The sequence below is a fragment of the Pleurodeles waltl genome, chromosome 1_1 (assembly GCF_031143425.1).
Source record: "Pleurodeles waltl isolate 20211129_DDA chromosome 1_1, aPleWal1.hap1.20221129, whole genome shotgun sequence".
Classification (NCBI taxonomy): Eukaryota; Metazoa; Chordata; class Amphibia; order Caudata; family Salamandridae; genus Pleurodeles; species Pleurodeles waltl.
In genome coordinates, this window is record NC_090436.1 from 314251376 (window position 1) to 314276680 (window position 25305).

Sequence of the window (25305 nt, forward strand, 5' to 3'; positions counted from 1 at the left end):
TTCAATTCAAAACATAGCATCAGCAAAGGCAAAAAGTCAGGGGGTAACCATGCCAAGGAGGCATTTCCTTACAGGGACTTACAGGGGTGTCAAAGGTATAGCTAATTGGGGAGCAATTACACAGTTTTAGGGAAATATTTCGCACTGGGGACCTAGTTAGCAGAAACCCAGTGCACTTTCAGTCAAAACTGCATCAGATACCAGGCCAAAAAAGGGGGGTAAACATGTCAAAAAGGGTCACTTTCCTACAATATCCTTCAAAATAGGAAGAGAACTTTGAATTTCAATTATCTTAGCTTCAAAAAATCTGCAAGTCCATTGCAAAATTCATGAAAAGGAACAGTCACCCTACTACAGGCTTTAGGAGAGATAAAGGATTTGCCGATCTGGAAAATTGCACAAGAATTACAAAATATGGCACTGATGTTTTTCTCAAAATAGGAGATTAGAACTCGTTTGATGGAAGTGTGATAAATACAGAGTATGAATTATTATGTAATGTTACTGTCAAGGGAATAATCCTTAAACCAATCTAAATTATTAGTAAGAGAGGGAGTGGATCTGGCTAAAAGCTCTGACCAAGCAGTGGCCTGGACCTTATTCCAAGAACAGAATAATGTACGTGGAGCTGGGCTGGCCTGTTGGATGTTGTTATCGATTTTCCATCTAAATGGAATTTGAAATACTGGTCTAAGAAATTGCCTCAAGAGGGCTAAGACCAAGAGAGCAATTTGAAAAAACTAATCAATAATACGGCCAGCGGAATGGGTAGGGAAAGTTACAAACTGGGACATATTTAGTGACACCATGGTCTCCCTTAAGGTAACTACCAACTCCAGGAGATCATCAAAATGAAGATTAAAATCCTCTATCAAAGCAAAACTGGCTGAAATCAAAGAGGGATGGATCAGTGTACAATCAAGCAACTTATTAAAATTACCAGCATAGCTCAGCATGCAACAGATCAATGCACCAGAAAAACAAGATTGAGCCGATGTAGAAAGGCAGCAAGATGTTTAGTAAGCTCATACGGTGTGCACTGTAATGGGTGTTTAATGGAAATGGCCACCCCCAACCCTTGTGGGTTCTATCCAAATGAAGTAGGGAATAGCTTTTGGGAATAGCTAAGGGGAGGTCAGGAGCAGAGGAGTTATTCAACCAAATCACAGTCAAAGAGTACATCTAGTTTACTGCTGCTCAGGAAGTCGAAAATATTCAGAGCATGTTTATGTAAGGAATGGACATTTATTAGCAGTGCAGTTATTTCTCTCCTCTGACCACACCTTGCTTTGAGTTCCCTATCCCTGTTAAAACAGTCCTCTGCTACTTGCTTACCAGCGGTCTTAAAAGGGAGCGGTCTTAAAAGGTAGAACAGTGGGACACAGAGAACAGGCCACCATGCCAAGGCTGGCCCCTACCTTCAATCTCACAGGGCAAGACAGAGGCGGCCTAAGTGCAATTAACTTGTGTTGAATACTGGAGATGGCTCAATCTGGGAATTCTGCCAGCAGGCAGCACGGGTGGCCTGGCAACAGTGCGGAGGGGCACAGATGGGCTTGCCTTTGATGAGCCAGCAGCACCAGGTGTCCGTGCCACGGTACTCCTACAATACTGAAGGGTCATCTATTTTGCCGACCAACTAGAGCACAGCTTGCCCAAATTGACGCCTCCCGTCGGCAGCGGCAAGAAAACATGGCTGCAATACAGGGAAGCCAACCCAGAAATAGAAATAAGGCCCCTAGTCCGAAAGGGACCAATTCAATTTGAACAACAAAAACAAAACCTCAACTGCAAATACCCCTCAATAAAATCTAAATACACAGTACCAGGCAGCTAGCTAGCACTGGGCCACATTTGCACGCTTGGCGGATCGGCAGCAATTATGCTTACTGACTGAAAAAGCTTTTGAACGGACGGATTTGGAAGAGACTAATGTTGAGCTTTGGCCCCAAATTCCATGCCAATGTCAAGGCTTTGTATGCCACTCCACAAGCCCAGGTTAGGGTAAATGAAGTGCTGTCCTACAGGTTTCCTGTTTGACGGGGCATCAAGCAGGTTTATCCCCTATTCCCACACTTCTTTCGCACTGCCATTCAGCTCTAGGTGCCTTGTCCTTTTTCTTTCCTAGCCCGCCCTGATGGGGCCAAGACTGATTCATAGTTTGACCACCTTTGGTTTGGCCTCTGGCCTGCAAGTTGACTTGGACAAGTCTCTTTTGATCCCTCTGGGGGTTGACCATCAGGACGAGGCCTGGTATCATGCACTCCCCATATGTTCGGTTGGCTTTTTATATCTGGGTGTACATATATTGGGGGAGCCGGAGAACACCTGGAGCCTGACTCTCCGCCCACTGGTGCACAAGGCCTGTGAGGTCATGACCAGATGGGACACGTCCCTCAGACTTATGAGCAGGGAAGCACTATTCAGGAATGATGGTTGTCCCTCAGTTTGTTCACGTCCTTCAGAATTTCCCTGGTCACATTCCACAGACCTGGCTTAATGCTCTAGTTTTAGTGAGTTTGGCGGTTCCTCTGGGCCAACAAACTCCCAAGAGTTGAATATGGTAAATGCATCCATGCCACAAATGAGAGGGGGCTTGCCATGGCTGATATCCACTTGCACTACTGGGCTGCACACATTCTATTGGTGAATGACTGGATCCACTGGGGTTGAAAGGACTCTGCTTACCAGGATGCGAGCGCGCTCAAGGGTTTAGAGAATGTAACACATACTATACAGGGCCCAGACATGCTCCATGACCCCACAAAAGGGGTGTTTAAGGCCTGGGAGGAGCGCTGCTCTGGATGGGCTGGGACCAACGAGTTACATTGGAGATCACTTTGTGTACAGGCTGGTAGCTGGCATCGGCACCAAGCCTTAAGGGGATTCTGACGATGGGACAAGCTTGGCATTACACATCTGGGGAATGTATGAGACAAGGATCATATTCGCTCCTTTCCAGACCTTCAGTCAGATTTCCAATTGCATTCATCACAGTTCTTTCGGTACCTTCATCTCTGACATGCTCTTTCAAATTATCATAATAAACTCCGGATGTCTCGGAATTCAATCTACTGGAGGTGCGGGTTCCTATGGGTCCCCGGGGGAAAGGGGGATTTCACAAATCTATAAAAAAAAACTTTGATTGTGCACTTTTCATACCTGTTAGGGTCCCAGAGGGCCTCCTGGGAGGAATGGGGTGGTCCTCTGGAAGAGGCAGATTGGCGGGATACCTATATGGTGCCCCGGGTGTTGGCCACCTAGCTCAGCTGTGGCTCATCCAGTTTAAATACCTTCACCAGGCATATTTTACACCTTACTGACTCTGGAAGTTCCATGTGTCTTCATCCCCTGCATGTTTGTGATGTCTGGTACCTAGAGTGGATTTTTTCCACAAGGTGTGGGCCTGCCCCATCATACAGTGGTACTGGGCTCAAGCACTCTTAATCCCACCCGGGGTGGTGGGATCGCATATGGAGGCTAGCTCCAATATCACTCTGTTGGGTATTCTGGAGGTTATAGGTAGACTCCGAGGGGACAGGACAAAGGTGGGGCTGGGCACACTGCTGGCTAAGAGAGACATAACTAAACACTAGACCCCTGCCAGTGGTCCGCCCTTCGTGGCTTGGAAGCGAGGTGTGGATTGGGGCGGGAAACTGGAAGGGACTGTTTACACTGCACGCAGGTGTCCTGGTGAATATGAGAAGATCTGCCACAAGTAGTGGGACTAATATGGACTGGAGGGAGCCAGCGCACTTTAGTAGCGTAGATTGTGTATATCTATGAGATGGACCGGGCAGTGTGGCATTATGTTTACAATGTCCGTTGTTTATGAGAGACATACGTGTTGTATCGAAAATCAATAAAAATGTTCACATAAAATACACCTAAACACAACAAATAAATGGAAAAACGCAAAAAAAAAAAAAAAAGCATGTGAAAGCACACATACTGCAGAGAGAGAAATCCGGGGCAACGGTGCTCCTTAGGCAGCCTGCCCAAAATTGTGCCTCCAGACGTCCATGGAAAGGAAAAAAAATGGCCACAATACATGGGAGCCAAAAAACAAAAATAGAAACAACCCCCCTAAGTCCAAAAGGGACCAATCCAACTTAAATAAAACAAAACCCAACCACAAATACTCAAGAAAATCTAAACACCAAATAAATGTAAAAAACACAAGAAAAAAGTAAAAGCATGTATAAGAATGCATACAGTTGTGTGCAAAAAACAAAACAAAAAAAAAAAACCTGCCATTTTGTGTTTTCTGGTGTTGTGAACAGGTCTATTTCTGGTGTCCCCCACTTTTCAAACACCTTCTCGATCAAAGCTTCATTCAGCTCCCACTCGTGTGAGGTAGATATAGGAAGCTGGCCCTTTATGTGTTATGGTAACACCGTCCAGGGTTCAGGGCTTCCCCACCGAGAGGACAGGGCTTGCTGTACAATCCCAAAGTGCTCTATTTAGGGGTAGTGTGGTCGAGCAGCTTTAGGCTTAACACAGAGGAGTTCAAGTAATCTACAAATTCACACAAAAGTCAATACATGAGACGACTCAAGGAGGACATCCACAGCAATTTATAAAAAATAGCATGTATCTTTATATAATAATCGTTCAGGTAAGTACATTTTTAAATAGGAATTATTTTCATTTTAAAAAGTGGGCACAGCACAATTTCTGCAATTAGGTACTGTATGACGACTTATGGGACCAATCTCTGAAACTTAAGGTGAACATTGGGCAAGGGAAGGACCACACCAAAAGGCCACTCCGAGCGGTACTGGGTCGGCTGGGTGCAGAGGTGTAGTACGGCATCGGGTGCCCAATGTAGTTCGATGGAGATCAGTCTCTGTGGAAAAAGGCTGCATGGTCGGGCTAACCGGCCAATTGAGGTCAACCAAATGTGGGGTGCTCTGGGACATAGGTGCACCTTTGGTCCTCTTCGCCACGGGTCAGAGGCGACTGTTGCAGAGGTGTCCTTTAGTGCTGGGTTTCTGTGTCTGGGAGCACTCGCGGTAGAGGGGTCCTGTGGTCTGAGGCTGCAGGCGTCATCAGGGAGTGCAGGAGGGGTGAATCCATAGTGGACTTGCGCTCAGGAGAGCTGGGGACTTCGTTGACACAAAGGGCCCACTTCAACACAGGCCGGAGGTTACCACGTCAAAAAGAGGCAATTTCCTATAGAGGATACTTGTCTGCTCAGCTTGCCTGCCTCTACATTGTCTATCTCTGGTACATGTATTGTCGTTATGGTTTTCTGCCTCTGGATGGCCCATCTCCATTTCTCCTGTGCGAGCTTCGATAAGGCGAAACATTTTGTCCCCTTTGTTTGTTGAGGTAGAACATGGTTGTGTTGTCCGTTTGAACTTGTATTCATTTCCTGCACAGCTGCTTCTGAAAGGCTTTTAAGGATAAGAACAATGTCTTTAGTTAAAGTAAGTTTCTGTGCTGTACCGCTTTTTCTAGTCTCCAGACTCATCCAATACTGAGCTTCCACATGAGCTCCCTAGCCCATGTGTGAGGCACCTGTAGGGATGGTCACTGCTTGAGTTAGTGTCATAAAGGGTCTTTTGATTGTTATATTTGCCCTTTTCCACCACACCATTTCCGCCTGTACTCTGAGTGACAACCACTAGATTTTCCCAAACTAACTGTTGCTTGTGGCAACTGGCTCTGGACCCACTCCTGGATCAGTCTCATGTGTAACCTTGCATATGGTATTAGTGGTTTGCAGGAAGCCATCATTCCCAGCAACTCCACGACAGTCCTCACTGTCAGAGACTGATCCTTCCGGTGTTGGAGAGCTTCTTGCATTATCACTAGTGTCCTCTTTTTGCATGAATTTGCTTTTGCGGTGTTGATTCCTATTCTCAGGAAGAGCTTCTCTTGTTTTGGCGTGAGTGATGATTTTTCTGATCATGGAAAATTCCATCCTGTGAAAGTCGTCATCACGGTCTTAATGCTGTTTCTGCACGTTTGTATCAAGTTTGTCTTTACCAACCAGTTGCTTAGGTAAGGGGACACATGCATTCTCTTCCTTCTCAGATCCGCAACTACCACTGTTAAGCACTGTGCAAACCACGGGTGCTGATTTTATTACAAAAAGGTAGCACCCTGAATTTGATAGTGTTTAATCTATGGTGAAGCAAAAAACGTGTTGTGCTTGTGTCGTCATTTTCAACTTCTGTCTCTTTATGAACTTGTTTAAGAAGTGGAGGTCTAGTTTGGCCATATAGACATGGCTGGTTTTGGTACCAGGAAGAATGTTGAGTAGTTTCCCTGGTCGATTTACTTCAGGGGTACTCTACTGTTTTTTTTCAGTAAGAACTGTCTTACTTCCCATCGTAGAAAGGTATTTTCTTCTTTTGTGTGGGTATTTTTCTTTGGTGCTCGTCTTGGTGGGTGTTTGACCAGTTCAATGCAATAGTTGTGTTGGATGATATTGAGTATCCACTTGTCTGAAGTGACTTGATTCCACTCCTGGGAAAAAGGTTCCTAACCCCCAAACCACCCCCCTCCCCCACCCCCCAACACACACACACATTTGCTTGTTGGTGCAGTCGCACCTCTTTGTGGGTGACCTCTGCCTCTCTGTTGTGAGAGGAAGGGCTGCCTTTGCATCACTTGGTATTGCCATTGTTGTGTTAGTGTCTGTATGCGGCTTGTGCTTTGGAAGCTCCAGTGTGCTGTGGTGCTTTGAAAGGCCCATCTTCCCACTGGTCTTCTTGTGGGTGTGGTTCTTCGTCTTTGTTGTGCTCTGAACTGTAGCCCCCCCCCCAATCGAATTTGCTGCGTCACTGTCTGCCGTTAGTTGTTACAGTGGGTCTCCACTGTGTTTACAAACAGATGTCTCCCATTGAAGGGGGTGTTGACAATATTGGCTTGAACTTATTTTTGTAACCATGAAACTCGCAGACAGGTGTGCCTTCATAGGGTTGTCTCTGCTCAGAGTCAGCAGCATCCAGTGCAGATTTTAAACAGCTGTTTGTGATGTTTTTTCGTTCATCTGCGAGGGAGGTGTAGGAAGTTGGCTCTGTATGTGCTATTTCAAAGTAAGGAATAGCATGCACAGAGTCCAAGGGTTCCCCTTAGAGGTAAAATAGTGGTAAAAATAGATAATACTAATGCTCTATTTTGTGGTAGTGTGGTCGAGCAGTAGGCTTATCCAAGGAGTAGTGTTAAGCATTTGTTGTACATACACATAGACAATAAATGAGGTACACACACTCAGAGACAAATCCAGCCAATAGGTTTTGTATAGAAAAATATCTTTTCTTAGTTTATTTTAAGAACCACAGGTTCAAATTCTACATGTAATATCTCATTCGAAAGGTATTGCAGGTAAGTACTTTAGGAACTTTAACTCATAAAAATTGCATGTATACTTTTCAAGTTATTGACAAATAGCTGTTTTAAAAGTGGACACTTAGTGCAATTTTCACAGTTCCTAGGGGAGGTAAGTTTTTGTTAGGTTTACCAGGTAAGTAAGACACTTACAGGGTTCAGTTCTTGGTCCAAGGTAGCCCACCGTTGGGGGTTCAGAGCAACCCCAAAGTCACCACACCAGCAGCTCAGGGCCGGTCAGGTGCAGAGTCCAAAGTGGTGCCCAAAACGCATAGGCTAGAATGGAGAGAAGGGGGTGCCCCGGTTCCGGTCTGCTTGCAGGTAAGTACCCGCGTCTTCGGAGGGCAGACCAGGGGTTTTTTGTAGGGCACCGGGGGGGACACAAGCCCACACAGAAATTTCACCCTCAGCAGCGCGGAGGCGGCCGGGTGCAGTGTAGAAACAGGCGTCGGGTTCGCAAGGTTAGTCTATGAGAGATCTCGGGATCTCTTCAGCGCTGCAGGCAGGCAAGGGGGGGGGTCCTCGGGGAAACCTCCACTTGGGCAAGGGAGAAGGACTCCTGGGGGTCACTTCTCCAGTGAAAGTCCGGTCCTTCAGGTCCTGGGGGCTGCGGGTGCAGGGTCTCTCCCAGGCGTCGGGACTTTGGATTCAAAGAGTCGCGGTCAGGGGAAGCCTCGGGATTCCCTCTGCAGGCGGCGCTGTGGGGGCTCAGGGGGGACAGGTTTTGGTACTCACAGTATCAGAGTAGTCCTGGGGTCCCTCCTGAGGTGTTGGATCTCCACCAGCCGAGTCGGGGTCGCCGGGTGCAGTGTTGCAAGTCTCACGCTTCTTGCGGGGAGCTTGCAGGGTTCTTTCAAGGCTGCTGGAAACAAAGTTGCAGCCTTTCTTGGAGCAGGTCCGCTGTCCTCGGGAGTTTCTTGCCTTTTCGAAGCAGGGGCAGTCCTCAGAGGATGTCGAGGTCGCTGGTCCCTTTGGAAGGCGTCGCTGGAGCAGGATCTTTGGAAGGCAGGAGACAGGCCGGTGAGGTTCTGGAGCCAAGGCAGTTGTCGTCTTCTGGTCTTCCGCTGCAGGGGTTTTCAGCTAGGCAGTCCTTCTTCTTGTAGTTGCAGGAATCTAATTTTCTAGGGTTCAGGGTAGCCCTTAAATACTAAATTTAAGGGCGTGTTTAGGTCTGGGGGGTTAGTAGCCAATGGCTACTAGCCCTGAGGGTGGGTACACCCTCTTTGTGCCTCCTCCCAAGGGGAGGGGGTCACAATCCTAACCCTATTGGGGGAATCCTCCATCTGCAAGATGGAGGATTTCTAAAAGTTAGAGTCACCTCAGCTCAGGACACCTTAGGGGCTGTCCTGACTGGCCAGTGACTCCTCCTTGTTATTCTCATTATTTTCTCCGGCCTTGCCGCCAAAAGTGGGGGCCGGGCCGGAGGGGGCGGGCAACTCCACTAGCTGGAGTGTCCTGCGGTGCTGTGACAAAGGGGTGAGCCTTTGAGGCTCACCGCCAGGTGTTACAGCTCCTGCCTGGGGGAGGTGTTAGCATCTCCACCCAGTGCAGGCTTTGTTACTGGCCTCAGAGTGACAAAGGCACTCTCCCCATGGGGCCAGCAACATGTCTCTAGTGTGGCAGGCTGCTGGAACTAGTCAGCCTACACAGATAGTCGGTTAAGTTTCAGGGGGCACCTCTAAGGTGCCCTCTGGGGTGTATTTTGCAATAAAATGTACACTGGCATCAGTGTGCATTTATTGTGCTGAGAAGTTTGATACCAAACTTCCCAGTTTTCAGTGTAGCCATTATGGTGCTGTGGAGTTCGTGTTTGACAAACTCTCAGACCATATACTCTTATGGCTACCCTGCACTTACAATGTCTAAGGTTTTGTTTAGACACTGTAGGGGTACCATGCTCATGCACTGGTACCCTCACCTATGGTATAGTGCACCCTGCCTTAGGGCTGTAAGGCCTGCTAGAGGGGTGTCTTACCTATACTGCATAGGCAGTGAGAGGCTGGCATGGCACCCTGAGGGGAGTGCCATGTCGACTTACTCGTTTTGTCCTCACTAGCACACACAAGCTGGCAAGCAGTGTGTCTGTGCTGAGTGAGAGGTCTCCAGGGTGGCATAAGACATGCTGCAGCCCTTAGAGACCTTCCTTGGCATCAGGGCCCTTGGTACTAGAAGTACCAGTTACAAGGGACTTATCTGGATGCCAGGGTCTGCCAATTGTGGATACAAAAGTACAGGTTAGGGAAAGAACACTGGTGCTGGGGCCTGGTTAGCAGGCCTCAGCACACTTTCAATTGTAAACATAGCATCAGCAAAGGCAAAAAGTCAGGGGGCAACCATGCCAAGGAGGCATTTCCTTACAGGAGGCCACTCTCTTCTGATACTGCTCTGGTAGGCGTTTCATTAGTTCTGCCACCTCCTCCTAGTGTTGGTAGGCCTATCACGCATGGTATTGGAGTTTGCGATGCACCATTGTTGTGCAACTCACCTTTCAAACTTTCGCCCCACTATTCCATTCTTTTGCTCTCCTTATCTGGAGGTGGTCAGGAGGTAGCAGACACTTTTGCCCTTTCCCAGGCGGTTATCACAATGATTAAATCCGCTGGCACATTACCTCTGATGTACGCAGGACTAGTTATATTTAGTTTTGGTCCTTGGTGTCACTGACCTGCTGGTTCTTTCAAGGCCTCTATCCCCTGTTCTAGGATGCTCAGGAGCATGGGTAAATACTGGCTCTTACTCTGTAATGGTAGCTATGTAACCAGTAAAATATATGTCTGATACTTCTCCTTCAACTGGTCTCCATACTGGTCTGCTGCTCTCTATTAGCTGGTAGTACATGGAAATGTCGTCCAGAGGTGAAGCCCTCAGTGTTGTGATCTTGTGGGAGGCAAAGTTTGCACGCCTGATGACTGTCCTTCTGGGGAAACCTGTGGTGACACTGAGAAGAAGTGGAAGGGTGCATTTTCATTTCACTCGGAGTAAGGGTCCCCATCTGCCAGTGCATTGTCAAGCATTCCTGCACCAGTTACCCCCGTACTTGTACTCCCCTTAGCGTCTCTGTTGAAAAACAGGGTGGATTTTCCTGAACCAGGCCTCTTTCCGACTGCTGTGGCAATGCTTTCTCCTCTGGAACTTCAACTTTGCTTTTGGCAAAACTTTGTTGTATTCTTCTTTCGACGATTGGAGAGCCTTCAGTGACGCTTCCAGACCCAGTCGGGAAAAATATTCTGAAAATGGTGATCAAGAGTGGAGGCTTCCAGGGAAGGCGTCTGACGTCAGGAGAGGCTAGACTAAGCACGAAATGCTAACGACAGTCAATGCCCAACTGTAGGAAGTTGGCTCTGTATGTGCTATTTCAAAGTAAGGAATAGCATGCACAGAGTCCAAGGGTTCCCCTTAGAGGTAAAATAGTGGTAAAAAGAGATAATACTAATGCTCTATTTTGTGGTAGTGTGGTCGAGCAGTAGGCTTATCCAAGGAGTAGTGTTAAGCATTTGTTGTACATACACATAGACAATAAATGAGGTACACACACTCAGAGACAAATCCAGCCAATAGGTTTTTATATAGAAAAATATCTTTTCTTAGTTTATTTTAAGAACCACAGGTTCAAATTCTACATGTAATATCTCATTCGAAAGGTATTGCAGGTAAGTACTTTAGGAACTTCAAATCATCAAAATTGCATGTATACTTTTCAAGTTATTCACAAATAGCTGTTTTAAAAGTGGACACTTAGTGCAATTTTCACAGTTCCTAGGGGAGGTAAGTATTTGTTAGGTTAACCAGGTAAGTAAGACACTTACAGGGCTTAGTTCTTGGTCCAAGGTAGCCCACCGTTGGGGGTTCCGAGCAACCCCAAAGTCACCACACCAGCAGCTCAGGGCCGGTCAGGTGCAGAGTTCAAAGTGGTGCCCAAAACACATAGGCTAGAATGGAGAGAAGGGGGTGCCCCGGTTCCGGTCTGCTTGCAGGTAAGTACCCGCGTCTTCGGAGGGCAGACCAGGGGGGTTTTGTAGGGCACCGGGGGGGGACACAAGCCCACACAGAAATTTCACCCTCAGCGGCGCGGGGGCGGCCGGGTGCAGTGTAGAAACCAGCGTCGGGTTCGCAATGTTAGTCTATGAGAGATCTCGGGATCTCTTCAGCGCTGCAGGCAGGCAAGGGGGGGTTCCTCGGGGAAACCTCCACTTGGGCAAGGGAGAGGGACTCCTGGGGGTCACTTCTCCAGTGAAAGTCCGGTCCTTCAGGTCCTGGGGGCTGCGGGTGCAGGGTCTCTCCCAGGCGTCGGGACTTTGGATTCAAAGAGTCGCGGTCAGGGGAAGCCTCGGGATTCCCTCTGCAGGCGGCGCTGTGGGGGCTCAGGGGGGACAGGTTTTGGTACTCACAGTATCAGAGTAGTCCTGGGGTCCCTCCTGAGGTGTTGGATCTCCACCAGCCGAGTCGGGGTCGCCGGGTGCAGTGTTGCAAGTCTCACGCTTCTTGCGGGGAGCTTGCAGGGTTCTTTCAAAGCTGCTGGAAACAAAGTTGCAGCCTTTCTTGGAGCAGGTCCGCTGTCCTCGGGAGTTTCTTGTCTTTTCGAAGCAGGGGCAGTCCTCAGAGGATGTCGAGGTCGCTGGTCCCTTTGGAAGGCGTCGCTGGAGCAGGATCTTTGGAAGGCAGGAGACAGGCCGGTGAGTTTCTGGAGCCAAGGCAGTTGTCGTCTTCTGGTCTTCCTCTGCAGGGGTTTCAGCTAGGCAGTCCTTCTTCTTGTAGTTGCAGGAATCTAATTTTCTAGGGTTCAGGGTAGCCCTTAAATACTAAATTTAAGGGCGTGTTTAGGTCTGGGGGGTTAGTAGCCAATGGCTACTAGCCCTGAGGGTGGGTACACCCTCTTTGTGCCTCCTCCCAAGGGGAGGGGGTCACAATCCTAACCCTATTGGGGGAATCCTCCATCTGCAAGATGGAGGATTTCTAAAAGTCAGAGTCACCTCAGCTCAGGACACCTTAGGGGCTGTCCTGACTGGCCAGTGACTCCTCCTTGTTGCTTTCTTTGTTCCCTCCAGCCTTGCCGCCAAAAGTGGGGGCCGTGGCCGGAGGGGGCGGGCAACTCCACTAAGCTGGAGTGCCCTGCTGGGCTGTGACAAAGGGGTGAGCCTTTGAGGCTCACCGCCAGGTGTTACAGCTCCTGCCTGGGGGAGGTGTTAGCATCTCCACCCAGTGCAGGCTTTGTTACTGGCCTCAGAGTGACACAGGCACTCTCCCCATGGGGCCAGCAACATGTCTCTGGTGTGGCAGGCTGCTGGAACTAGTCAGCCTACACAGACAGTCGGTTAAGTTTCAGGGGGCACCTCTAAGGTGCCCTCTGGGGTGTGTTTTGCAATAAAATGTACACTGGCATCAGTGTGCATTTATTGTGCTGAGAAGTTTGATACCAAACTTCCCAGTTTTCAGTGTAGCCATTATGGTGCTGTGGAGTTCGTGTAAAACAGACTCCCAGACCATATACTCTTATGGCTACCATGCACTTACGTCTAAGGTTTTGTTTAGACACTGTAGGGGCACAGTGCTCATGCACTGGTACCCTCACCTATGGTATAGTGCACCCTGCCTTAGGGCTGTAAGGCCTGCTAGAGGGGTGTCTTACCTATACTGCATAGGCAGTGAGAGGCTGGCATGGCACCCTGAGGGGAGTGCCATGTCGACTTACTCATTTTGTTCTCACTAGCACACACAGGCTTGTAAGCAGTGTGTCTGTGCTGAGTGAGGGGTCTCTAGGGTGGCATAAGACATGCTGCAGCCCTTAGAGACCTTCCTTGGCATCAGGGCCCTTGGTACTAGAAGTACCAGTTACAAGGGACTTATCCGAATGCCAGGGTGTGCCAATTGTGGATACAATGGTACATTTTAGGTGAAGGAACACTGGTGCTGGGGCCTGGTTAGCAGGGTCCCAGCACTCTTCTCAGTCAAGTCAGCATCAGTATCAGGCAAAAAGTGGGGGGTAACTGCAACAGGGAGCCATTTCTTTACACCAACCAAAAAAAACAAGATAAAAAAAAGAAAAAAGGGACTTCCATAAAAGAGGAGAGTTCTGGACCCAACCGCTAGATGGTGGAAGATTCACGCTGCAAAAACCAAGACCTGTTTTGCACAGTGCAGAATTACTGAAATTGTCAAAGTCCCACATGGTTCTGGGCTTCACATTCATCCATTTCTTGCTCGGATATGTCAAGGTCCGATGATTGGTACTGGAGTGCTCATCTTCCCCTCCCAACTTCCCCAGAACGCTGTGAACAGTATTTCAAACCTGACTGCCATAGAGAAACAATAATTCTTTGTTCCTCATTTGTACAAGGCTTGCCGCACAAATTTAAAGGGAAAAAGCTTGCCAATTAACCTTGGGTGTCAGAACAAAGTCTACAGCAGTTTTTTTTTTATTAAAAAGCATTGGCAGAGCCAACAGGCCTCACCTTTGTGACCTATTGGCTTTGCAAAATGTTTCCCCCCCCCGTTGCATGTCTAAAAGTAAAAAAAAAACGAAAAACAAAGCACAACAGGCACTAGTGGTTGCGTTAGTACACTGGAGCATACTTGTATGGTGACTTTGTTTTCGATTTTCCAAAATGGCAAACACCACTTGAATCGGCAAACAAAATATGTTTTTAATGCAAAAAAACAAGTCACTTACCTTAACTGTAGATTTCACACCTTGTAAATTTTCCCAGGCCCTAGACTGAATCAGGATAATTTTGCCCGAAATTCCCTCCCACGTCTGCAGGTGGCGTCATGCGGCTCCGATTCTGATCCATCCCACTCATTGCAGTATCGCATGGATGTAACATCACACCCACAAATATGCACCACCTACGAGTGCTGGCATCTGTTTCTTTCTGGCATCTATTCTGCGACAACGGAAGCAGAGCCCTTGGAGACAGAACGGGGCAGTGTTCTGGCTTTCAGATTTGGGATCTTATTAGTGGACTGAAATATAACATTCCACAGAACAGGGAGAATGCGAGGGTCAGTAAGGAATCTGCGATTAGATAGAGTCTTCACTAGAAAAGTCATTACCGAAGGGAAGTAATTTGTTCTTGATAGAGACTTGCAACTGCAGATTCCTCACCTTGTGAATAGATACCAAATCCTATGAGTCAGTTGAATGGCTCAGACCAGGAAATCACACAGGACAGATTGAGTGAAAAAGCCCAACCCATCAGACATGGCTGTCCAGACAGTAGTGATTCAAGACTGTGTGGAGGGACACCAGCGTAGCTACTTTGCAAATGTCCAGGACTGGTGCATCACACTCTAGCGCAGTAGTAGTAGCCTTCGCTCGGGAAGAGTGCTTAATCTATCTGTGGGATGCTTTTTAGCCAGCCCACAGCAGAGCACTCGGAGAAGGTTCTCTTTTGTATCGCTATACCCTTCAGCACACCAGAGAAACCCTTTCTAGCTGGTCATCTTTTTGGTACTGTCTGGTCCAGTCAAGGGTCTTTTAGAGTCCAAGAAAGTTGAGTCATTCTTCTTCCTAGGAGCGATGGAGCCATGCATAAAAAGTGATGCATTACTCTACATGGAAGAGTGACTACATTTGGCAGGAATGCCGCTTCTGTCCGGAGTACCATCTTGTCTGAGAAGAATGAAGAGGATGGCTCTGCTACAGACAACGCCTGAAACTCGCTGACTCACCTTGCTAATGTAATGGCAATAAAGAACACCATCTTAATGGTTAGGAGTGGAACGAGCAGCTGTCCATTGGTCTGAAAGGGGTGTACATAAGGACAGTGAGGACCAAATTAAGTTCTCACTGCAACATTACAAACGGTGTCAGTTGGAACAGATGCATAAACCCCTTCAAAAACACTTCACAGCAGGTAAATGGAAGAGGGGTGGCTGACTTGTCAAAGGTAAGAGGGCCAAGGGGAGCAAAAGATAAGTCCTAACTTTCACCACAGCAAAGCCTTGCTGGACTAAAGAAAGAGAACATTAGAACATAAGGCTAATTTGCATTCAAGGGTCGCATGTTGTGAGAGGAACACCAGACAAACTTATGCCAACGTCCTGCATAAACAGTTTTGATAGATGGATACCTGGCTGCAAAGATAACTCCAGCTACACTCGGGAGGCAAATCGAAAGTCAGTAACTGTTGCTGTTCAATTTCCAAGCATGTAGGTGTAGGTCTGTACAAGTCTGGGTGTACAACTCTCCCCTGCTGTTAAAACAGATTAGAGGACAGGTGGTCATGGTCTGAAGTTCAGTGTGCCACATGCTACTCACCCAGTGCTGGGCCAACCTGATGACATGGGCACAGACTTTTAAAAAAATAGTTGTTAGTGCTTTGGGCAAAAGAGGTAGGGGTGGAAAGGCATACAGGGGTCTCAAGCTCCAAATGAGATGGGAGGCGTTTCAGATGGAGTACCGACTTGGGAACTCCAACATGCTAATATTTGAGCATTGTGTATTTTCTGCTGTGGCAAATAGATCCAGCCAGGGAATACCTCATTGCTGGAAGATGTGTTGTGCAACCTCAGAGTGTAACTGCGATTTGTGATCCGCTAGGCAATGGCAGATGACTGTGTGCACCCGGACATTTAAATCTTTCCAGCTGGGCAATCAGGAAACTACCCTCAGCAGTCAGCCACCTTGACGCCCACAAGGTAGAGGGCATGATATCTGAAAGCAGACCTTGGGTGACAGTAGAAACAACATGGTGTCCAGTGACTAGGCCCTAATCTACATTGTCAATGGTTATGTTGCAACTACCACACAAGAAAAGTCAAAGTATAGATTATACACTTCTATCTAACTTCTGACCTGTACCAACCACAGAATCCTTTCAAAGACTTACTTTTATATTTGATAAAAATCCAATCTCATGTTAAAGTTGCATTTGTATTAAACATGTTAGCTCGCCAGTACTTGCTCTGAATGGGGTGTAAAAAAGGTGTGAATACTGCCCCCAGAACAGGGACAATGCTTTGGGAGTGGTGAGGTGTTTTCTTCCCCTGACAGGAAGGCCCACTGGTGTGGACCCAGGAATGTAATTTACTCCAAAGAGGCCAGCCCTGTCACATGTAAATGTTAGCCAACATATGGAAAGGCCCCAGCTTTTATGCCTCTGGTCAGGCTGGCACTAAACATAGTGGAAAGAATGCTACACCCAGAACCCGTTTAGACTGATAATAGAAAGGGGATGGCTCATTACCCAGGCCACACCTCTAGGGGGACACACAAGCTCTGCACAAGGGAAGAAGGGTTCCCCATCTTGGATTTGAGTTTGAGTATGAGTATGAGGGGCACTGTGGGATTTCTGCAGAAGGGAAAAAACTGCTGAAATAAATGGGTAGGATTACCCCTATGAATTTTCACCACATTGGTTAGTGAATGCCCAGGAGTAACCAATCCCCACTTCCCCCCTACTCCCTATATTAGCTGGGGCCAACTATAAATGTATCCACCCGAGGCACCACCTCAGAACCCTTTCTGGACCTGAGGAAGATCAGAAGGGGACTGAACCTGCAATTTGCAATCTTAAGAGGGGGCCTAAATGACGGTCTTGCTTATTCCGGTATCCAGAACATACAAGAACACTTTAGGAGTCTATTGGTTGACCTTATGTGTAGCAATAGGGACCCAACAAGCTGCAAAAGGCTTTTTACTGGAAATGTCCAGCTGACCAGTAGCAACTGGACTAAACTTGCTGTTGGCCTCTGTGACACTATGAAAGTCTGTATGTGCCCTCTCTTGAGGTCCTCCAAAGCCCCAGAGCTCTGGCAGAACCAACCTGTTTCAAGTATACAGCCTTTTGTTTCACAGCAGCAGTCTCAATTTCAGCAGCACTCCACTTAAGGATTTTTCCATTCTTGAGACTTGAAAAACGTTGACTTTCAGACTTTTACTGGGACTAGCTTATTTAGCATATCCAACCCAGGATTAACTGCAGTCAACCTGAAATTGTATCTATTGACTTACATTGGGCGCTTTATTTTTCGTGGCACCATTTTCACTTAAAGTACTGCTTACCTTTTTGTGGGTTTTTTATAGAATTTTGCTTTTCTTTTATTGTCGTGGGATTTTTATTGTGCTGTGCTTTTAACTTATTACCTGTTTTGTTCTAAATGCTTTACTCATGTTCTTTGACTTAATCTGTCTGCTCTGTGCTGTAGCTACCAGTTGAGATCAGATGAAACAGATGACAGAACAGGTTAGTGACTATTACTTGTGATGGACTACCACCCACCCCAACTAATATTTCACTTTCTTGCAAACAGTGTGGTATAAAGTATACAATAGAGAGCAGCACACGTGCATGAGCAACATGAAGATCGAGGGTTTTTGTGGGAGCACACAAGGGACCAAAGAAGAACACACATGCTCTCTCGGAATAAAATAAAAAAAATACCAGCAGTGGAAGTAGACAAGGCAGCTAATCAGAGATGGTAAATAGGCAATGCTGCAGGGACAAACAAGATGGTGAAGCAGGTACAAGGAAAGACACAGAATAAAAAACAAGCAAATGAAAGTTACAAAGTCAGCTAGCAATAAGCAATAGGACGGCTGAAAGCCTCTGCAAGTTCTTGGTAACCCCACAAAAGGTCTTTCACAACCAGACAACATACGCTGTCTGATAGGCGAGAGCTAAAAAAAAAAAAGTACACTATGAGTATAGACTGATGACAGGCTCTGGTTTGAAAAAATGATCAGAAGTTAAAATGCAACTGTGACCCCGCTCTCTGAACTTAAGTAACCACTCACCTTAATACCAATATTTAAAACTCTGGGTATTACTTGGCTTTACAATTTCTGAAAAATGTTTTTAGAAGGGGAAAGGCAAAAACACATCTATATAGATTGAAAAAAATAAGTGTTTCAGAGGTGCAGATGGCAGCTGGAAAATTACTCTGAACATTTTCTATTACTTACTGGAAAAATGGTATTAGAAATTTACTATGTAAGAAAAAAGCCATTGGTTTGATAATTAGGATTTTTTTCACCTGCAGCGAGATTTGCATGTCATGAAAAGGCAGCTACAAATATCAAGTAAAAAGGTATGGCGAGAAAAAAAACTAAAAATAATTTTCTGAACACGATACTAGCATGGGGCTAGTCTATTATGTGTAGTAGCTTAGGAGCTCTAATAAAATATCAAAGACATGCATCAATATTTTAGAGTGTACTAATAATGCGGAGCATTAATTACGTATACATTTAGGTTTCACAGAAATATCATAGGTGTTGAATTCATTTTCTTAACTATTGATTGAATAGTTCAGCCTTGTAAAGTATATAGGACATCCATTTCATCATGGTGAAATTCAGGCCCTGAATCCATGATTCTATGAAAATCGATTTCATAAGAGAATACATGTGGCAGAAAGAAGACTTCAAACAACTCACAATTTTATATTCGTAAACATCTGAGCAATCTGATATTTTGCTAACTAAAAAGTCTCTTTAAGCTCTTAAAATTAATGATGTACTCAGAGCTCTTGCACTGCAGTTCATCTTTCTTTCTTGTGAAGCAAAGGTTCAGCCCTTGTTACACATAGAAAGTTAACTGTAAATACAATTGTGGCCCATGTACTGGGGTTCACATACAGTGTTAATTTTACTACTTCATACAGATACAAGCATCCTGCCAAAGATATTCAAAAACAACCCTTCAACGTTCATACATTTCACACTACAACTTTCTCCTTTTAGAATACAGCTATACTCGAAATAAAAGTCACTACACTCAATAGCAGAGCCACTTTAAGAGGTTACTAAACCCAGAGGGGAATAAAGGAATGCTAGAGCAAAGCTAAAGAGGGACAACCTGCAGACTGCACCATAGTGCACACTGCTAACTTACCAAAAGTGAATTATGCCAGTACACCTGGGCATTTCCTTTAACCAGACAGGTCAAGTAAAATTTGAATGTCATAAACAGTTAAACAGCAAAGTCTGACAATCATTCTGATGAAACTCACATGTTTCTTCTTGGAGGCACCCGCCCTGATATGGTGGAATTTCTGCTTGGTGCAGGACCCCAACCATTATCTCCTGAAAGAAAAAGGCAAATGTATAGTTGAATGCAAAGTTCAAGTTTATACAAGGACACAGATACCATAGAGTGGATAGCATTACATTATTCATTTTTAGAATAATCTGCAGGGGTATGGAATTTAATAAAATATCTACTTGGTTGGTTCTTAAATCTACTTGTCCTTTTGGTGCCATGTGGTGCAGCAACCTCATTATGTAAGAGCTCTCATAATAGCCTCTCTGCTTATGCCAGGACTAGTACTATAGTGGACTTTGAATACTAGCAATTCTAAGCCCCACTATAGCAATTTCCTTATTTTGCCACCTTTCCGCATCTACATACTAGTGCTAGAGAAGCAGTAAGTAATAGTTCCAGCTCTCAAGCCTGTGCCAACCTACTAACTTGCATGTTTGAAGGATTTTCCCCAGCTCTTCTCTAATCTTTTACCATACTGAGAAAGGTTGGAAATTTACTCCAGACAAGGGCAGAAACAAAATAAAAAACGAAGAAGGGAATGCTGTTGCTCTGCGTTATGTATCAAATGTGACTTTGGACATCGCCCTTTTAAGGATGCCGAGGCAACAACCATCTAAAGAGCTAAAGGTGGTCATTTAGATATTGTGCTGTTGATGGTCATTGTATGAAGCTAGCCCTTTATGTGGTAGGTGAATAAGGTGCAAAGGCTTCAGAGGTTCCCCAGTGAGTGGGCAGGGCTTGCTATGCAATCCCAAAGTGCTCTAATTAGAGGTAGTGTGGTCGTGCTGCCTTAAGCTTCACACAGAGGAGTGCAAGATATCTACAAATACACACAATAAAGTTAATAAATGGGACATATGACTCAAGAATGAGATTCACACCAATTTATAAAAATAGCAAGTCTCTTTATATATGTTTAGGCATCCAAGAAAAATTGTTCAAGTATGTACGTTTTTACATAGGAATTCTTTTCACTCTAAAAAGCGGACACTACAATTTGAGTTCTGCAAAGTTATCCTATGGGAAGAAAGTTCTGCAAACAGGTAGAGTACAGCAACTTACAAGAACAATCTCCTGGGGTTAAGGTGAGTAGTGGGCAAGGTCCAAGGCAGCACCTACAGTAACCACTCAGAGGTACGGGGGCAGCCAGGTGCAGAGTGCAAAACAGCATTGGGTGCCCAATGAGTTCCTATGGAGATTGGTCACTATGAAAAGGGGCTGCAGACAAGGACTGGGTGTCTTGTTTGGGTGATCCACCGAGAGGGCTCAGGTCTTGCGACGCTCAGGGAGGTAGGGACACCAGTGGTCCTCTCCTCCAAGGTTCGGGACGTCTGGGTCTGGAGGGTTCTTGTACCGTCACGTGTCAGTTACGGGTGGAAGGAAACCCACAGAAGAGGCCGCAGACACGGACTGGGGAACCAGTCTGGGTGTACCAACAAGTGGGCTCAAGTCTCACAAGCTTGGGGGACTCAGACACTAGTGGTCCTCTTCTCCTCAGTCCGGGGCGTCCGGGTGCAGAGGTGCACTGTGGGGTCTGGGTTGCTGTCACTGGAGGCGGTTGAGGGGGGCTGCACAAAAAGGCTGCAGGCGTCAGAGTGAAGGTCGCAGTGGGGAAACCCACAATGGACTTTGTTTCTGTAGAGACTGGGGACAGGTTGGCACCGTTGGCCCACTTCAACACAGGCAGTGAGGCACAGGTACACTGGTGCAGTCCAACAGCGGTTTTGGGGGTCCGGAGTCCTCTTCAGCGGATCTTGGATGCCTGCAAAGATGCAGGGGAGCAGCTCCACTACTCCATGGGAGTTCCTTGTGCTGGGGTAAAGGCTGGCAGTCTTTCTTGGCTTTTGGAAGTTTCAGCAGCTGGAGAACGAGGTGCCTTTCTTGTAATTGTTGAAGTTCACAGGCAGGATGGCAGGGTTGGCACAGAGACTGTCCCAGATCTTCAGTTCTTGCCTTTTGAGTCTTTACAGTGTCTTTCTTCAGGTCAGGAGAGGTCTGCTTCTCTGGTGCCAGGTGCTCCCCTAAATACTGAATTTAGTGGTGTTGTGGTGTGTAGGGTAGTAGCTAATGGGCTACTGACCCATGGGGTCACTATGCCCCCAATATGATCACTTCCTGTGGGAAGTGGGCATAACCCTGTCCCAGAATTCCTAAGTATGCCATCACAAAGACAGCTACTTCTGAAAGATTGTGTCCACCTCGCAGAAGCCCACCTTAGGGTAGTACTAGCCTGGCAATGGCACACATGTGTGACTAACTAATTTTCCAACCAGCCTTATTCATCTCTGAGGGCAGCCATATTTGCATTTCAAAGGTGTCAGCCCTTTGAGGCTTGCCGCCTTAGGAAGGCTAATCAGCAGGTCATCTGGTGGGAGGGGGTGTTACACCCTCTTACTGGACAGACTTTTGTCCTGGGCCTCCTGAAAGCAGAAGGCTTTAACCCTAAGGGTCCAGAACAGTGTCTTGGGTGGCAGGATAGCAGAAACTGGTCAGCGAGCACACCAGAGGCTGGTAGGATTTCAGGGGGCTCCTCTAAGGTGCCCTCTGGGTGCATGTATTGGTAAATCTAACAGTGGCATCAGTGTGAGTTCACCACTATGAGACGTTTGTTGCACCTAGCCCTTTTTGAAGGGTCATCCCCAGTCTTTTTGCCTCCTTCCTCCTAATTTTTCTGACCAGTTTTTGTTGGCTTTAGGACTCTGGGCACTTTACCACTGCTAAAACAGTGCTAAAGTGCATATGCTCTCTGTGTTAATTATACTATCGATTGGTTTATCCATGACTGGCATATTTGATTTACTGGTAAGTCCCTAGTAAAGTGCACTAGAGGTGCTCAGGGCCTGTAAATCAAATGCTATTAGTGGACCTGCAGCACTGGTTGTGCCACCCACATTAGTAGCCCTGTAAACATGGCTCAGACCTGCCACTGCAGTGTTTGTGTGTGCAGTTTTAAACTGACAATTTGACTTGGCAAGTGTACCCACTTGCCAGGCCTAAACCTTTCCTTTTACTATGTCAGGAACCCCTAAGGTAGGCCCTAGGTAGCCCCTGGGGCAGGGTGCGGTGCATGTTTAAGGTAGGACATTTACTAGTGTGTTTTATATGTCCTAACAGTGAAATACTGCCAAATTCAGTTTTCACTGTGCAAGGCTTATCTCTCTCATAGGTTAACAGGGGGGCTGCTTTTCAATATACTTAAAGCGCAGATTCCCTTTGAGAGCAGATAAAAAATATGGAATTTAGGGTCTCTGAAATCACAATTTAAAAAATACATCTTTTAGTTAAGTTGGTTTTTAAATTGTCTGTTTGAAAATGCCATTTTTAGAAAGTAGGCATTTTCTTGCTTAAACCAGCCTGTGACTTTGCCTGTTTGTGGATTGTCTGTCTGGGTCAGTTTGACAGTTGGGCTGTTTTGCACCTCTTTAGACAGTTACACAAAGGGGTTGGGGTGTAACCTGCATATCCTGATGAGCCATCTGCATTGTGTGAGGGCAGGCACAGTCCTTTAGCTCAGTCTCCAACCCCCTGGTGTGTGTCTGGGGCCGGGCCTGGCCAAGGAAGGATCTCCAAGCACTTGAGACTTTGCTTTGACATTTACCAACTGTAGGAAAATGGCTCCCTGTTGCAGTTACCCCTACACTTTGTGCCGATATTGATGCTGACTTGACTGAGAAGTGTGCTGGGACCCTGCTTACCAGGCCCCAGCGCCAGTGTTCTTTCACTAAAAATGTACCATTGTTTCCACAACTGGCACACCCCTGGCATACAGATAAGTCCCTTGTAAAAGGTACCAGTGGTACCAAGGGCCCCGTGACCAGGAAAGGTCCCTAAGGGCTGCAGCATGTGTTGTGCCACCCTAAGGTACCCCTCACTTAACACATGCACACTGTCATTGAAGATTGTGTCTGTTGGTGGGGAGAAAAAGGCAAAGTCGACATGGCATCCCCCTCAGGATGCCATGCACACAAAATACTGCCTGTGGCATGGGTAAGTCACCCCTCTAGCAGGACTTCCAGCCTAAGGCAGAGAGCACTATACCACAGGTGAGGGCATAGCTGCAAGAGCAATATGCCCCTACAGTGTCTAAGTCCATTGTAAGTACAGGGTGGCCTTATTAATTATATGGTCTGCGAGTTTGTCAAAACGAACTCCACAGCTCCATAATGGGTACACTGAATACTGGGAAGTTTGGAATCAAACTTCACAGAATAATAAACTCACACTGATGCCAGTGTTGGTTTTATTACAAAATGTACACAGAAGGCATCTTAGAAGATGCCCCCTGTATTTTACCCAATCCTTCAGTGCAGGACTGACTGGTCTGTGCCAGCCTTCCACTGAGATGAGTTTCTGCCCCCTTGGGATGAGAGCCTTTGTGCTCTCTGAGGACAGAAACAAAAGCCTTCTCTGGGTGGAGGTGCTTCTCGCCTCCCCCTGCAGGAACTGTAACACCTGGTGGTGAGCCTCAAAGGCTCATGCCTTTTGTTACAGCACCCCAGGGCATCCCAGCTAGTGGAGATGCCCACCCCTCCGGCCACTGCCCCCACTTTTGGCGGCAAGGCTGGAGGAGATAATGGGGAAAAACAAGGAGGAGCCAACCACCAGTCAGGACAGCCCTTCAGGTGTACTGAGCTGAGGTGACTCCTGCCTTTAGAAATCCTCCATCTTGAGATTGGAGTATTCCCCCAATAGGAATAGGGATGTGCCCCTCCCCTCATGGAGGAGGCACATAGAGGGTGTGGCCACCCCCCAGGACAGTAGCCACCGTCTACTGCCCTCCTGACCTAAACACACCCCTAAATTCAGTATTTAGGGGCAGCCCTGAACCCAGGAAATGAGATTGCTGCAACCTACACAAAGAAGAAGGACTGCTGACCTTAAAGCCCTGCAGAGACAACGGAGACGACAACTGACTTTGCCCCAGCCCTACCGGCCTGTCTCCAGACTCAAAGAACCTACACAGCGACACATCCGACAGGGACCAGCGACCTCTGAGGACTCAGAGGACTGCCCTGAACCCGAAGGACCAAGAAACTCTTGATAACAGCAGCACTGTTCACCAACAGCAACATCTTTGCAACAAAGAAGCAACTTTTAAAGAACTCACTCTTCCCGCCCTAAGCGTGAGACTTCACACACTGCACCCGATGCCCAAGGCTCATGCTCCAGAGAACCAAAACTGCAGAGAGGACTCCCAGACGACTGCGACTTCGTGAGTAACCAGAGACGACCACCCTGCACCTCCACAGCGACACCTGCATAGAGGATCCAGAGGCTCCCCCTGACTGCGACTGCCTGGTAACAAGGAACCCGACACCTGGACCCAGCACTGCACCCGCAGCCCCCAGGACCGAGAGGAACCAAACTCCAGTGCAGGAGTGACCAGCAGGCGGCCCTCTGCCTAGCCCAGTCATTGGCTGGCCCGAGAAGCCCCCGTGCTCTGCCTGCATCGCGTAAGTGACCCCGGGTCCCTCCACTGCTTTCTATACCAAACCTGACGCCAGCTTTGCACACTGCACCCGGCCGCACCTGTGCCGCTGAGGGTGTGTTTTGTGTGCCTGTTTGTGTCCCCACAACCAGTGCTCTACAAAACCCCCCTGGTCTGCTCCCTGAGGACACAGGTATTTACCTGCCAGCAGACCGGGACTGGAGCACCCCTGTTCTCCATAGGTGCTGATGTGTTTTGGGCACTCCTTTTACCTCTGCACCTGACCGGACCCTGTATTGCTGGTGCAGTGAATTTGGGGTTGCCTTGAACTCCCAACGGTGGGCTGCCTATGCCCAGGAGACTGACTGTGTAAGTGCTTTACTTACCTCAGAAACGGAACCATACTTACCTCCCCCAGGGACTGTTGATTTTTGCACTGTGTCCACTTTTAAAATAGCTTATTGCCATTTTAAAGTATACTGTGTATATTACAGCTTTAATTCAAAGTTCCTTACTTACCTGTGTGAAGTACCTTGAATTTTATGTATTTAC

At 47.1% G+C, this 25305-nt stretch overlaps 1 protein-coding gene across 9 annotated transcripts in view; it reads right to left on the minus strand.

Annotated features, from left to right (window-relative positions):
• MIER3 (MIER family member 3) overlaps positions 1 to 25305 on the minus strand; it is a 262722-nt gene that overhangs the window by 203208 nt on the left and 34209 nt on the right. For all 9 annotated transcript variants that reach the window (XM_069222367.1, XM_069222376.1, XM_069222395.1 and 6 more), the window contains one exon: positions 19294 to 19366. In XM_069222367.1, the coding sequence (XP_069078468.1) occupies positions 19294 to 19366 (73 nt within the window). The remainder of the gene's footprint in view (positions 1 to 19293; positions 19367 to 25305) is intronic.